The sequence below is a fragment of the Ovis aries genome, chromosome 3, assembly GCF_016772045.2.
Source record: "Ovis aries strain OAR_USU_Benz2616 breed Rambouillet chromosome 3, ARS-UI_Ramb_v3.0, whole genome shotgun sequence".
Lineage (NCBI taxonomy): Eukaryota > Metazoa > Chordata > Mammalia > Artiodactyla > Bovidae > Ovis > Ovis aries.
This window is the reverse complement of record NC_056056.1, coordinates 86,707,100-86,721,634: the sequence shown is the minus strand read 5'-3', so window position 1 is coordinate 86,721,634 and position 14,535 is coordinate 86,707,100. Positions and strand designations below refer to the sequence as shown.

General features: G+C 43.2%; 1 protein-coding gene across 1 annotated transcript in view; it reads left to right on the top strand.

Moving 5' to 3' along the window:
• Positions 1-3,882: 3,882 nt before the first annotated feature.
• The window catches only part of QPCT (glutaminyl-peptide cyclotransferase), a 29,607-nt gene continuing 18,954 nt past the window's right edge, over positions 3,883-14,535 (top strand). Inside the window, 2 exon segments of the mRNA NM_001166178.1 lie at positions 3,883-4,002; positions 11,650-11,796. Of these exon segments, the coding sequence (NP_001159650.1) occupies positions 3,883-4,002; positions 11,650-11,796 (267 nt within the window).

The window sequence follows — 14,535 nt, the reverse complement described above, 5'->3', positions numbered from 1 at the left end:
CAGGTTCAGTTTTGGAAAATTGTACTTTTCTAAGAATTCGTCCATTTCTTCCACGTTGTCCATTTTATTGGCATACAACTGCTGATAGTAGTCTCTTATGATCCTTTGTATTTCTGTGTTTCATGGGTTATCTTCTATAGAAAGAGTTTGAAGACAGAAAAAGTTGTAGTAGGGAAAATAATACAGATAGAAGAGATTTGAAAAGTTCAGAGAATGAAGGAGGAGAGAAGAGAAGAATGAACGAAGAAAAGGGAAAGATAGATATTTCGGATATGTTGTTGTTCAGTTGCCAAGTCATGTCCAACACTTCGCAATTCCATGGACTGAAGCATGCCAGACTTCCCTGTCTTTCACTATTTCCTGGAGTTTGCTCGAACTCATGTCCATTGAGTTGGTGATGCTGTCCAACCATCTCATCCTCTGTTGTCCCCTTCCCCTCCTGCTTTTAATCTTTCCCAGCATCAGGGTCTTTCCACATGAATTGGGTCTTCACATCAACTGTCAAAAGTATTGGGGTTTCAGCTTCAGGAAAAGTCCTTCCAATGAATATTCAGGACTGATTTCCTTTAGGATGGACTAGTTTGATCTCCTTGCTGTCCAAGAGACTCGCAAGAGTCTTCTCCAACACCACAGTTTGAAATCATCAATTCTTTGGCACTCAGCCTTCTTTTATGGTTCAATTCTCACATCCCTACATGGCTACTGGAAAAACCATAGCTTTGACTAGACGGACATTTGTTGGCAAAGTGATGTCTCTGCTTTTTAATATGCTGTCTAGTTTTGTTATAGCTTTTCTTCCAAGGAGCAAATGTCTTTTAATTTCATGGCTGCAGTCACCATCTGCAATGATTTTGGAGCCCAAGAAAATAAAGTGTGTCACTATTTCCACCCCGCCCTCCCCCGCCATCTATTTGCCATGAAGTGATGGGACTGGTGAATGTGAGAGGAGAGTGAAAAAGTTGGCTTAAAGCTCAACATTCAGAAAACTAAGATCATGGCGTCTGGTCCCATGGCAAATAAATGGGGAAACAGTGGAAACAGTGGCTGACTTTATTTTTGGGGCTCCAAAATACACTGCAGATGATGACTGCAGCATGAAATTAAAAGATGCTTCCTACTTGGAAGGAAAGTTACTATCAACCTAGACAGCATATTAAAAAGCAGAGACATCACTTTGTCAACAAAGGTCTGTCTAGTCAAGGCTATGGTTTTCCAGTAGTCATGTGTGGATGTGAGAGTTGGACTATAAAGCAAGCTGAGAGCTGAAGAATTGATGCTTTTGAACTGTGGTGTTGGAGAAGACTCTTGAGAGTCCCTTGGACTGCAAGGAGATCCAACCAGTCCATACTAAAGGAGATCAGTCCTGGGTGTTCATTGGAAGGACTGATGCTGAAGCTGAAACTCCAATACTTTGGCCACCTGATGCGAAGATCTGACTCCTTGGAAAAGACCCTGATGCTGGGAAAGATTGAAGGCGGGAAGAGAAGGGGATGACAGAGCATGAGATGGTTGGATGGCATCACTGATTCAATTGACATAAGTCTAAGTAAACTCTGGGAGTTGGTGATGAAGAGGGAGGCCAGGCGTGCTGCAGTCCATGGGGTCACAAAGAGTTGGACATGACTGAATGACTAAACTGATGACCTGAACTGAACTGATGGGATTGGATGTCATGATATTCATTTTTTGAATGTTGAGTTTTAAACTAGCTTTTTCGCTTTCCTCTTTCACTGTCATCAAGAGGCTTTTTAGTTCTTCTTCACTTTCTGACATTAGGGTGGGATCATCTGCATATCAAGAAAAGATAAAAATAAGGAAGAGACATAAGTAGAGTTGTACTGGACTCGTTGCTTATCAAAAAATCTCACCTGTGTAAAAGAACAATTTACTAAAATCAGTTTCACTTACTATGCAAATGTTTTAGGGGTACAGGTACATCATAAGGATGCATGAGTAGTGAATACAGAGATGTACTGTTCACATTCCCTTTATCGAAAGACTGCTCCAGTTGCTGGCGTGTTCCTGGCAGACAGCCTCTAGCTGTCAGCTCCTTTGGCTGCAGAGAACTGTTTCTTGTAGGAAGAAGAGGAGGTGAGGTTATAAAGCTTCAGCCATTCTGGGTCACGGTGGGACAACTCTTCACTCTGGGTGAAGCTGTGGAAGACGGGGCGCTCCCCTGCTGACTCTTGCCTCCACCCAGTGGAGTTCCGCCCTCTCCCTCCCACAGGGGTTTGCCCCATGGGCACTCCCTAATACATCCTGAATGCCTAGCTCTGTCTCAGTCTACTTCCTGTAGATCCCAAACTGGAACTGCATCTTACTGACTTAAATATAGCCAAAATTGGAGAAGACTTGAGAACCCTAGGCAATGGAAACTAATCATCAAAATTATGTGTTAACCTTTTAACACAAGCATTTATTTTGAATTGCTTATACTCAGCATATTATCTTTAACATTTGTTTTCATATTTCCACCTCCCCTTTCTTGAAGAAATCTTATTGTGGAAAGATAAAAAGGTAGTAAGGTAAGAAAAACAATTATGCTGTTTCTTACCCAGACACTCAGGAAACCCACAATGTCAAGGTTGGCCTAAGCAGCAAAAGAGGAGATGTGAATATATACCAATAGAAAGTTCTGAGGTTGTCTGATGATCAGAAGTGTTTAATTTTGTTTGAGCCTGAAGATTTGCATGGTTACACAAAACTCTCAGATATGAACAGGATTAGTCATTTTGATCAGGAAAGTGGGTATTTCCTTCCTGTCTTCCTCCCTGGCTCCAGAGGAGGGCAGACAGAGTATTCCCAGGTCAGTTCTCTCCCTTTTCAAACTCACTCTTATAGCGAAGCCTGAAACAGAGTGGGTGAGCCTTCTGACTGTCCATTATCTTCAGACCTTCACCCTCTGGGAAATAGGTCTGTTTAAGTGTCCTTGTTTTGATTCCTTTTCTGGGATCTATACGTTACTAGCAGATGACTCATGGCAGCCCACACCCTGATCCTCAGTTTGGAGGAAGAAGAGGGTGGTGAAGTAACTGTCCCGACAACTTAGACTAGAACCGTCTCAACTGCCTAAAATTGAGATAACGTTTTGTTTCTAGGATTACCTGGATAACAGTGATCTTTGATGTTACGAAGTAAAGATGATTGTATTTAGCTTTTCCTTTGGGGGTATGGATTGGAGGAGTTGGCCGCTGTGAACATTTTAGATCTAAGTTATTTCAGACAATTACTTCAGCCATCTCAGCCTGGGAGTATGATTGTCTCCTATAAGGCACAGTAACTATTTGTGAGAAAAAAAAGAGAAAAGATATATTGGCTGTTATAAAGGAAATACTCTGGAGGTTCCATTCAGGCTTTGTCTCCTCATCTGTTAAATGGGATTAATACCTACATAACTTGGTTATGAAGATTCAATAAGGAAACATCGGAAAAGCACCTAGAACGGTGGCTAGCTAGTACAGAAGTATTCGGTAAATAGCGATCCCTGTCCATCCCTTCTAAATGGGCCGTGGGAAAACAATTCCTAACCTCACAGGGTCTCCTCCCCTTTTCCTTCCCCGTCACAGCAGTGGAGATTGTACAGATGCTTCTCCCATGTCTCTTCTCTCCTTCCCTTCTTCCAAGGAAGCGGCAGTGTGTCCCCATGGATTCGGAAGCTCGTGCCTGCTAGGACAGCTCAGTCCCCGGGTTGCTAAGGTGGGGGTGGTGGGTGGAGAGCTGCGGCTTTGGCCTGCGCAGAGTGGCGGGGAGGCGACCCGGAGACGATGGGGAGGCGGGCGCAGTCGACCCAAGGGTGGAGAAGGGGGAAGGCGAAGGACGCGCGTTCCCGGGCTCGTGACCGCCGGCGGCTCCGGGAACCGGCACCCAGACAGCCCAGGAGAGATGGCAGGCGGCAGGGACCCGCGCGTCGTGGACACCCTCCACCTGCTGCTGCTGGTGGCCGTCCTACCCCTGGCAGTCCGGGGGGTCCGTCGGGGCGCGGTAGGCTGGACCCAGGAGAAGGTGAGGGGCTGCTGCTGCGCGATTGTATCTGGGCGGCTCGAGCGCGTGCGGGGACTCAGTCCCGCGACCCCCACCTGGGCAGGATCGGAAGCGGGCAGAGCCGAGGTCCCCCAACCCTGCGCCCAGAGGAGTTGGGGCTCTGCGTGCTCGCCAGGGTGCCTCGCTGGCCGCCGGGAGGCTTTGGAGCTGCCTCGGGAGCTGGGTGATGTCACCGAGCTCAGCTCGGCTGCGGTCTGATGCTGGTACTGATAGGCACACGAAGTGTGACTTGCCTGCGGCGGCGGAGCGGGGAGGTGAGGGCGCAGGACCGCGCATCCGCCCGCTCGGGAGACGCGGGGGCTGGGTCTCGGCGCTCCAGGCGGCCTAGGTGCGGGGCGTGCCTGGGGGTGTGCCACCGCTCCCTCGCCGCGCAGCCGTATCCCGGGACGCCCTCCCGGTGTTGAAGTTTCCAGGCACGGACGTGTGTGTGGGTCTGTTTCAGATTTTTAAGCACATCAGCGCCGAAAGGAGGAGATTACTTGGAGACCCACTATACTTTAAAATGTATTTCTTTTTTCGTTAAAAGATAGTAAAATACAATTGTTAAAGAAATGTATAAAATTGTAGGTGGAGATTTCATGTAAGGAACTTAGGATAAAAGGGATTTGCAAGTTCCCTCTGTGTGAAGTAAATAGGTCCACAGTTATTTCCATTTCTTGTGTAACAGTTTTGAATTCCTAAAACTGCTAGGGACTTAAGCAAAGGTTATTGATATTGGAGTAAAATGGTATACTTTCAAAGATACTAAGAAAAGTAGCAAAGTAAAGGGATATGACCTTTGACAGCAAGCATTGTTGAAAGATCTCTTAAATGCTTGTGGTCTGCCAGTACTGACTTACAAGGCTCAGGGAGAATGCACAGGCCCTCTCCAGGGTTACCTGTGGGTCCTGGCCTGCACAGGCTATGGATATCAATAGCCCCCTTCAGCTCTCTGGGTGATACTTATAGCTTCACCATTCAAGGACCACAAGGGTGCTGCACTTACATAAGGACATCACTAGCCACAGGGAACCTGGGGAGGATGAGGGCAACTGATTCACACATAACTTCATTATAGGAAAAGCTTCCCATGAGAATTCAATAGGACTAATGTCTATTGATCCAACCAGTCCATTCTGAAGGAGATCAGCCCTGGGATTTCTTTTGGAAGGAATGATGCTAAAGCTGAAACTCCAGTACTTTGGCCACTTCATGCGAAGAGTTGACTCATTGGAAAAGACTGTGATGCTGGGAGGGGTTGGGGGCAGGAGGAGAAGGGGATGACAGAGGATGAGATGGCTGGATGGCATCACTGACTCGATGGATGTGAGTCTGAGTGAACTCCGGGAGTTGGTGATGGACAAGGAGGCCTGGCGTGCTGCGATTCATGGGGCCACAAAGAGTCGGACACGACTGAGAGACTGAACTGAACTGAACTGAATGTCCATTGATGAACATAGGGTTACAGACTTCCATCTTCTCCTTCCTGCCAGAAATTGGGAAGGGACATTAACTACCAGAATGTGGAGCCACACCAAATGTGTCTTTATGATCTGTGGAAATGGATGGGAATAAGTGAGGTGGGGACAAAAGGAGCTGATCTGAGGGATCATTTACAGGCAGAAGGTATTTGTGGGTGAGAGAAGATGCTGGATTCTTTCAGTGTCTTAAACTAATGAGACTCTAGCTTTTGAGAAATGAAGCCCGAATCTCTTTCATATTTAAGAAGCTTCTAATTGCTGTTCTATTTGTTTCCTTTCAAGGGGTACAAGCAAATGATGCAAATGACAAAGTCAGCCACCACAATGCCTGATTTCTGGTCCCCCACCCCCTCACTCTCTAAGGCTTTAATAAGGTCTACCAGGTGTCGAGTACAGTTTGCAGCCTGGGAAATGAATTAATCCGTACTAAAGTTTATGCCTTCCTGCTCTGCGTGATATTCAGCTATTTTAATCATGTGGGGTTTGCCCTTGGCACACTGGTCTGCCAAAAGGTGAGGTGTGGTAAAGGAAGTATTGATTTTGAAATCCATTTTCTTTGGTTTGAAATAAAGGCGTGTCTTTTCCAGTGGGATCTAATATGTAAAAACAGCTCAACCCTAGTTTATGGTTGTGTTTAGAAGACTGCGATTTGTTTGAAACCTATAAACAATTTTTCCATAGAAGTCATATTATAAGTTATTTGATTCACAGGTGGGCTCACTGGTATATATTTAGGGGTATTGGCATCTGGGTATCAGGCTTCTATATATAAGCATCTGACTTGAACCTTGCAGTGCCCTCATAGTGAGAGGGATATATTCATCCCCAATTTACAGATGAGGAACATTGACCATCATTACAGCGGCGAATTGGAGAGTCCTCATCTTTCCTTAAATCAACCATGCCTTTATTATTGGATGTTTAGGTGGTTTCCAAACTTTCTTTATCATAAAGCTGGGACCCAATGTATTTTACCTGATAGATTTTCCCTTTGTTATTAACAAAAATAAAAAGGAAAACTTTAAGTCATATGAAGGATGGAGGAACCTTGTACAGGAGATTGGCTTCACCCAGGAGTCCTCCTCTAGGATTTTTCTGGAGGAGAATTACTGCTCTCACCAGCATTTCACATTTTTCCACTGCTGGAGCCACATATATTCTAAAACCCCATTAGGTTCCCCTCCTCTGTGGTTCTAAAATTCTTGGCCATCTATCCCTCTGCCCATCATGATTCTTGTGAATCATAAAGCAGCAATGGAGACTCCATTGGCAGGGGCAGGGGGCCAGTGGTGGTCTGCATGTTGGTGGTAGAAGGAGAAAGAAAATGTGCTGTTTTTGAGCTTCTCGAATCTGGCCGGTAAGTACTATGACATCCATTATGCAGATATGGGAGCTTTTCCTAGTCATAGCTAGCAGGTGAGGATCTGGGATTTGGCTCTAAATTGTTGTTTTTAAAACCTGCACTGCTTCGCTTTTAGATAGAGGGCTGTTAGCATTAAAGAAGATAGGACTTGATCATATTCACTTCTCAACTGTTCTACAACTTCATTTGTCATATCAGTGGAATCTAACCCAGAAGGAGTTCTGTAAATGGGTTGAATTTGGAGTAGACATAGGTGTTAATCTGAGCACTGTCTGGGAGATGCTCATATTGGATGGAAACTAGAATTGATTTGGCTGTGCTTCTGTAATGTCTCCCTTTCATTCAATGGTGTGGGACCTCAAATCCATCTGCAAGCCGGGCCAGTTCTGCCAATTATGTAATTAAAACCCTCTTTGGCCGGGCACCGTGTGATTAGTCCAGAGGAGATGCTGGAGACCTGGTTCACACTTTTGCAGCTGAAAGATTCTTGTCACCCAAAGCAGACTTATTGTCCTTTCTGCCTGGATGGAAAGACAAGGCAGGGGCTGTAATAGAGACTCATTCCTCTGAGAATGCCCATACCAATGGAAAATTGTCTATGTGCCTTTTAACTGAAATAAACCTAGAGTGGTTTGGGGTTGACATTTAACATTGAGCTCAACACAGTTTTACCTCATTCATTTACTGTCCTCATGCCTGATTTGCACTTTCTTTCCAGGTTTCTTCTCTTACTGCTTCCTCTCAGCTGCACGTAGATTTTTATGTTTATTGAGTTCTGAGAGTCAGCTTCCATAAAAATCAAACAAATGCTGTTTAGGTTGGAAAAATCAAATGGTTCTCCATTCAGGGCTTTAATGAATAGAAAGGCTTAGGCAATCAACCGATTATGACTGTTTCCCCTTCTCTAGCTTTTAATCTCTGTGATTTCACAGGGGCATCTTTACTCCCAGAGAGGCAGGGAGGGGGAGGGCTCTTTACCGAAGTATGTTCATTTAATGGGTGAGCGCAGGAGACTGAGGATCAACACAAGTAAGTTTCTGTATTCAGGAGCACCGATAGGCTTGTCTAATGTGCTTACCCTTTACTTATCCATTAAGCATTGTTTGGTGTTGTTTGCCAACCATGTTTCATTCACAGTATCTGTAACAGGTAGTGATGCTAGAGGATTATTTTGTTCCTGTTTTTTCCTTAAATCTCTTAAGAACTCTTTTTAAGCCTCCATAAATCGCCTATTTACTTATTTACTTACTTATTTCTCTTCTTCCTCATAATCCTTATTTCCCAACATCTTGGGGCTCATGGGAGTTTCCTTGGGCTCCTGTTTGGCTCATGAATTGTTGGGCTGCACCTTGCAGGCCTGTGAACCTTGTAGTTGCCCAGTTTCGAGGCCAAAGAAAGAGCCTGGAGATGGTGACAGAGACAATCAGTGATTTATTGAACAGAGGATCTTACATGCCCAAAACAAAGGGTCCTGGAGCAACACTCCACCCTGTTGGGCAAGCAGACAGGCCATGGCAGCAATCTTTATATAAATCGCCCATTTAAATATCAACTTGATTTCCATGCACTGTGGACATGGAGTCAAGGACCACAGTGACCAGATAGGGTCTGGGATGGATGGAGTAATAAACAGTAAATGAAAAGGAGTCCTTGGCCAGACAGCCTTTGACACAACAGTTCTTGATTGTCACAGTGACTTTCCCAGGCCAACTCTCAACTCTAAACATCACAAGCATCGACTCTCAGAAATTCAAAAAGAACAAAGTCTACCAACATTGAACTACAGCACTTCCTGGCCCCCTGTAGCAGGCAGCCGCTTGTCTTTCCTGGCCCTATAATCTCTGTTCATTCAACTGACTTTGTATATATGATGGCAAACTTCCCATTTTACTTTATTATTATGTACATACCGTCTTAGTGAAGCTAGTTTTAGAAAGACAGTTCACTTGTTGATTCCGTATTTGATTAGTTCATCCAATAATTATTGAGTGTGCCATGTGAGCCAGGTGTTGTGTGGTTCTGGGGAGAGCATGGAAAATAAGAGAGATAGTTCCTGTCCTCCTGGAGTTGGCATCTTGCATGAAAGTAGACATTAAACAAATAGACACACAAGGCCTCTACACCCCAACCTGAAATGAGCAGGAGTTAGCTAGGTGAAGAGGAAGCGGAAAGCCTTCAAGGGTAGAAGGCACCACAGTGCAAAGGCCCCAAGAAGCCCAAGCCTCACTGCCTTGGGTGCTGAAGAGTGCCAGGGAGACTGAAGCATGGTGAGTTGGTCTGAGTGGTCCTGCCCGGGGGCTTGTGGGGCAGCAGGAGAGATCAGAGGCTCTTGTTGTCTATGTTAAGTAATAATTAACCGTGTGAGTTTTCCAACTTCTTGCCTCCTATCTCTTCACTTCTCACATTTCTATGGTTTTATCTTTTAGCTCCCTCTTTCTTCTCAAAGTGCTGTTTGAGAGTTAACAGGAAGACTTAGATCTGAGGTACCAGGGACTTTAAAGGCTGCAGCAACAAATTTAGCAAGGAAATATATTTTTAAATGTATGACCAGTAAATAAACACAAACCTTAAGATGTTCAGAAGCAGCATCAATAGACAGTGTTGTACACTGAAAGTCACAGATAATGCAGGGAGGCAGAGTGGAACGAGCATGGGATTGGGAATTGACACAACCATGATCCTTTCTCGAACTTACCTATAACTCTCCTACAACCTTGGGAAAATCGGCTAGCCTCTCTGACTCAGTTTCCACTGACAGCAAAGAGATTGGATTATAATCATCTCTAAGTGACCTTTTCAGCTCAGAATTCTATACCTCTTCAGTGTCTGACAGACGGTAATAGAACTAATAATACTTACCAAATGTTTACTGAGGTAGTTTATGTGAGTTAGCTCACTTAGTTATAATTACTCTGGGAAGTAGGTGTTATTACCTCCCTTTTACAGATGAGGATGGTAAGTCATAATGAGGTTAAGTAATCTAGCCAGAGGTATAGATAGTAAATGGTGAGGAGTTGAGTTGAGAGGCCAAGTTGAAGGGGGCTGCCTGGACCCACAGCTCCCTATCTTTGTGTGATAATAGCTGAGAGTGCCACTGAGACATAGTGAAGTATAATAAGCATTAGACAATAAAGTGAAGTCGCTCAGTCGTGTCTGACTCTTTGTGATCCCTTGGACTGTAGTCTACCAGGCTTCTCTGTCCATGGGATTTTCAGGCAAGAGTACTAGAATGGGTTGCCATTTCCTTCTCCAACTAGATAATAAGTATGCTCTAATTCCGCAGTTTCTCATGGAGTGAAAACACCCATGTGATAACCTGCACATAATCAATTTATACTGGTTTTGGAAAAAGTGATAAAATAGAGAGGGCTCCCATGAGCTCTGTTTTGATTTCCAAAAAATTTGTGTTACCTTCATCATTCCCCTCAGAGAAGAAATCAGATCAACGACTCACTTCCCTATGGGGAGGAGTAACACATTCTGTCATTGAATGCCTGGTGAACATATAATGAATGAGTGATTCATCATTACTGGAATTATAAAAAAACTCAGCATGTGTAAAGTGGTATCCAGAATACAAATTTGAATGTTATGCTTGTTCAGCTGCTTAAATTAAGGTTCACTTAATTAATATATAAGTGTATCAAGGAGTGTGAGCGTTAATGGAATATTAAAATAATTTTAACTGAAGACAAAAAGTGTACTATTTAGTGGCTGGTAGAATCATCAGTCTCTGACTGAAAAGAATTGCAGCAATCATCCGGGTTAGAGCTATTCAATAGAAATATATAATGCGAAGCACATATGGAATTTAAAATTTTCTAGTAGCTCTATTAAAAAAGTAAAAGACAATAGGTTAAATTAATTTTAACACTATTTAAGTCAATATATCAAATTTTTTCATTTCAACATGTAATCACTATAAAAATTCTTAGTGAGCTGTTTTGTGTGTTTTTTCATACTAAGTCTTCAAAATTCAATATGTGTATTACATGTAAAGCACACTTCCACCTGACTCTCTACATTTCAAGAGCTTAATAGCACATGTGGCTCCTGGCTACCATATTAGACAATGCAGATTTAGCTCAAATTCCTTTATTAGTATTTTAGGGAAATGAGAATTTAAGTGACCTGCCCAAGGTCATACAGCCTGTAAATGGCAGCAGAAACTTTGAAGCCAGCTCCTCTTACCCCAAGAGTCTGCTTATTCCATAACATCACACTGGCTTTTATAGCACAGTTATGCTAACAGAGTGTATTGTTTTGTTGGCTGTAGTTTTTGCAATATTGAGTTTTCTTAAGACTAGGAGAGCAACAATTGTTATTTGTAAACCATAGTTTTACAAAGTAATTGTAGCAAAATTATTAAAAGTTACACAGCTACAAGTGTTAAGTATTAATTCTCAGGTTCAAAGCATGATTTTAATTCTGTTTTAAAAACCAGCTGCCCAAACAGTTGAACTTGTAGATCTAAAGGGCCAATTTTAAAGTTGGGTAGTTTAATTTACTTGGAGAAGGCAATGGCAACCCACTCCAGTACTCTTGCCTGGAAAATCCCGTGGACGGAGGAGCCTGGTTGGCTACAATCCGTGGGGTCATGAAGAGTCGGACACGACTGACGTGACTTAGCAGTAGTAGCAGCAGTTTAATTTACTATATTACAATGTAAGAGCTACCCCTTTATTTTGAAGTTCAAAGCAAATATTTTACAATTGCAAATGTTTCAGGATAAATCTTAAATATGTTATGAAATGATGTAAATATTAATGTTTATTTATTTCTTAGAATTATCACCAACCAGCCCTTTTGAATGTATCATCTCTTCGGCAAGTTGCAGAAGGCACCAGTATTTCTCAAATGTGGCAAAATGACTTACGACCATTGCTGATAGAGCGATATCCTGGATCGCCTGGAAGCTTTGCTGCTCGCCAGGTGAGAAACAGCATACTAATCTGAAGGTTGTCCAACACGTTCCGTTCCCATGAGAAATGATGCTATGCTCAAAATTCTGAATTGTCTAATATTCAGATCTGTCATCTCATCTTATTAACTAAAATAAGCATCCTAGAAAAGCAGACAACTAAGAGTAAATATCTATTCTGAATTAAGAGATGCATGTTAACCTAAATCAATTTATGTATGAATTCTCCGTCTGGGAGGGCCAAAATCAGACAGGATACTAAGTACCCAACTCTTGATTTTTTCTATAACACACCCTCAGGCACCCAACCAAGTTTTCTTGAACTTTAAACACCCAATCTCAACAGACTTGGATATTTCTTTCTTAACAGTTCTGGGTCAAGAGTGAGTTACCGTCTTAACAGGCCTTTATTCCCCTTTTGAAATTGTATTTTACCTGGAGGGAGAGTTAAGACCAGTGATAAACTACTTTCTCTAGTACAGTGCTTCTCAAGCTTCTGACTCTGACACATGGCAAATATATATATATATATATATATATATTACATTTTATACACAAAAACATAGAGTTAACTAATAAAAAAGTTTCTTAAAAAATACTCCTACTATGTGCAATCTGTTGATGTGGTTCAGTAGCTAAGTCGTGTCCGACTCTTTGGGACCCCATGGACTGCAGTACGGCGGGCTTCCCTGTTCTTTACTATCTCCCGGAGCTTGCTCAAACTCATGTTCATTGAATTGGTGTTGCCATCCAACCACTTCGTCCTCTGTCGAGCTTCCCCTCCTGCTTTCAATCTTTCCCAGCATCAGGGTCTTTTCTAATGAGTCAGCTCTTTGCATCAGGTGGCTAAAGTATTGGAGCTTCATCTGTAGCATCAGTCCTTCTAATGAGTATTCAGGATTGATTTCCTTTAGGATTAACTGGTTTGATCTCCTTGCAGTCCAAGGACTCTCAAGAGTCTTCTCCAACACCACAGTTCAAAAGCATCAATTCTTTGGCGCTCAGCCTTCTTTATTCTCCAACTGTCACACCCGTACATGACTACTGGAAAAACCATAGCTTTAACTAAACGGACCTTTGTTGGTAATGTCTCTGCTTTTTAATATGCTGTCTAGGTTGGTCATAGCTTTTCTTCCAATGAGCAAGCATCTTTTAATTTCATGGCTGCGGTCACCATCTGCAGTGATTTTGGAGCCCAAGAAAATAAAGTCTGACACTGTGTCCATTGTTTCCCCATCTATTTGCCATGAAGTGATGGGACCAGATGCCATGATCTTAGTTTTTTTCATGTTGAGTTTTAAGCCAGCTTTTTCACTCTCCTCTTTCTGCTTCATCAAGAGGCTCTTTAGTTCCTTTGATTTTAATTTTATTTTACTAGTTTTCTTTTTACTTTAGTCATGAACCACTAATCTGATTTCAAGACCCACTGATTTTTGCACTGTAGTTTGGAAGACACTGCTATGGAGGGTAGATTAGGCCATAAGAGGGACTAAACCTGAATGTCTTTCTGACTCCTAAGTGTCTATCCTCTTCAGCAACCTGAAACCCCAGCTCTGAATGCCTATTTTTTCAAGGTAGCCCCATTTTTAGGGGCAGCTTGGGAAGGAATGGGGAGAGGCTGGCCTCTCTGAGAGTAGCCCACTTGCCTAACTCTTCCAGCAAACCCCTTGGCACTCCACTGCAGTGACAAAATGACACCTGCAAGGCCCAGCAGCACAGCTGGTGGGCTTTTCCTGTCTATCCAATATATGACTTCTGCCTCTCAAGGTGGGCCCACATGCATTGTCTGTTGCCCCATTAGCCTCTTGTCTTCCATCCAAACAGCTCTTGCTTTCCTTAAGGACTTAGGTGGAGGAGACCCAAAGACAACATTAGTTCCTTCTAAGCTCTAGGCAGAGAGAGGAATAATGCTGATGATGGCAGACTTTTATCCAGGGCTTTTTCCAGCTCTGTCAGGCACTTGATGGAAAACTTTGCCTGGATAATCTCATTCAGTTCACACGGCAGTGCCACCTTGTTGGGGACAATTATTCTCCCAGTGCTACAGATTTAAAAAGGCTGAAGTATGCAGTTTAACTTGCCCATGGTTATACACGTTGTAGAGATGAGGCTGGAACCTGCACTGGGATCTTCTTGACTTCTCCATCCAACCCCTGGAGAGCAGTGGCTGGGCGAGCCTAGCTCTGTGGTGTGTGCTTACACATGGGTCCAGCTCTGTGTCTTCTCAGGCCCCAGTTGGAGAGCAAGGCACATACCACTCATTTCAATGATCTCCCCTGGGCCTCATCTCTCAAGCATTTTCCAGAAAAGTTCAGGGCACTGACTGGGTCTTTGTAAAATCTTCAGTTCTTCATTTGAAAAAATCTATGTCTGTAATGTTTACCCATCGCCACTTTTTCACTTCCCCACAGCATTTGCTCAGAAGGCCAAATATATATCCCCAAAATGTATATGCTCACTTTAGACCTGAGGTTTCTGGCTGTGGCCTCTAAAAAGCAATAAAGACAACACAATATTGCTATTGTGATCTCTAGCTCCAGGAGTATAGATTGCAGAAATAATATACATAGATTCTGTTGTGATTTTAAAACTACCTATTCATTTAAAAGTTTTACAGAATTCACAATAACATCTCCCATGTCAGGCGGGGGTGGAGGCAAGTGAGAAATTTATTGACAGTATTTTGGAATGTGCCGGGAACTGTTGCTGGATTCCCTACATATGGCTGGCTGACACAGCAGCAGTGCTGA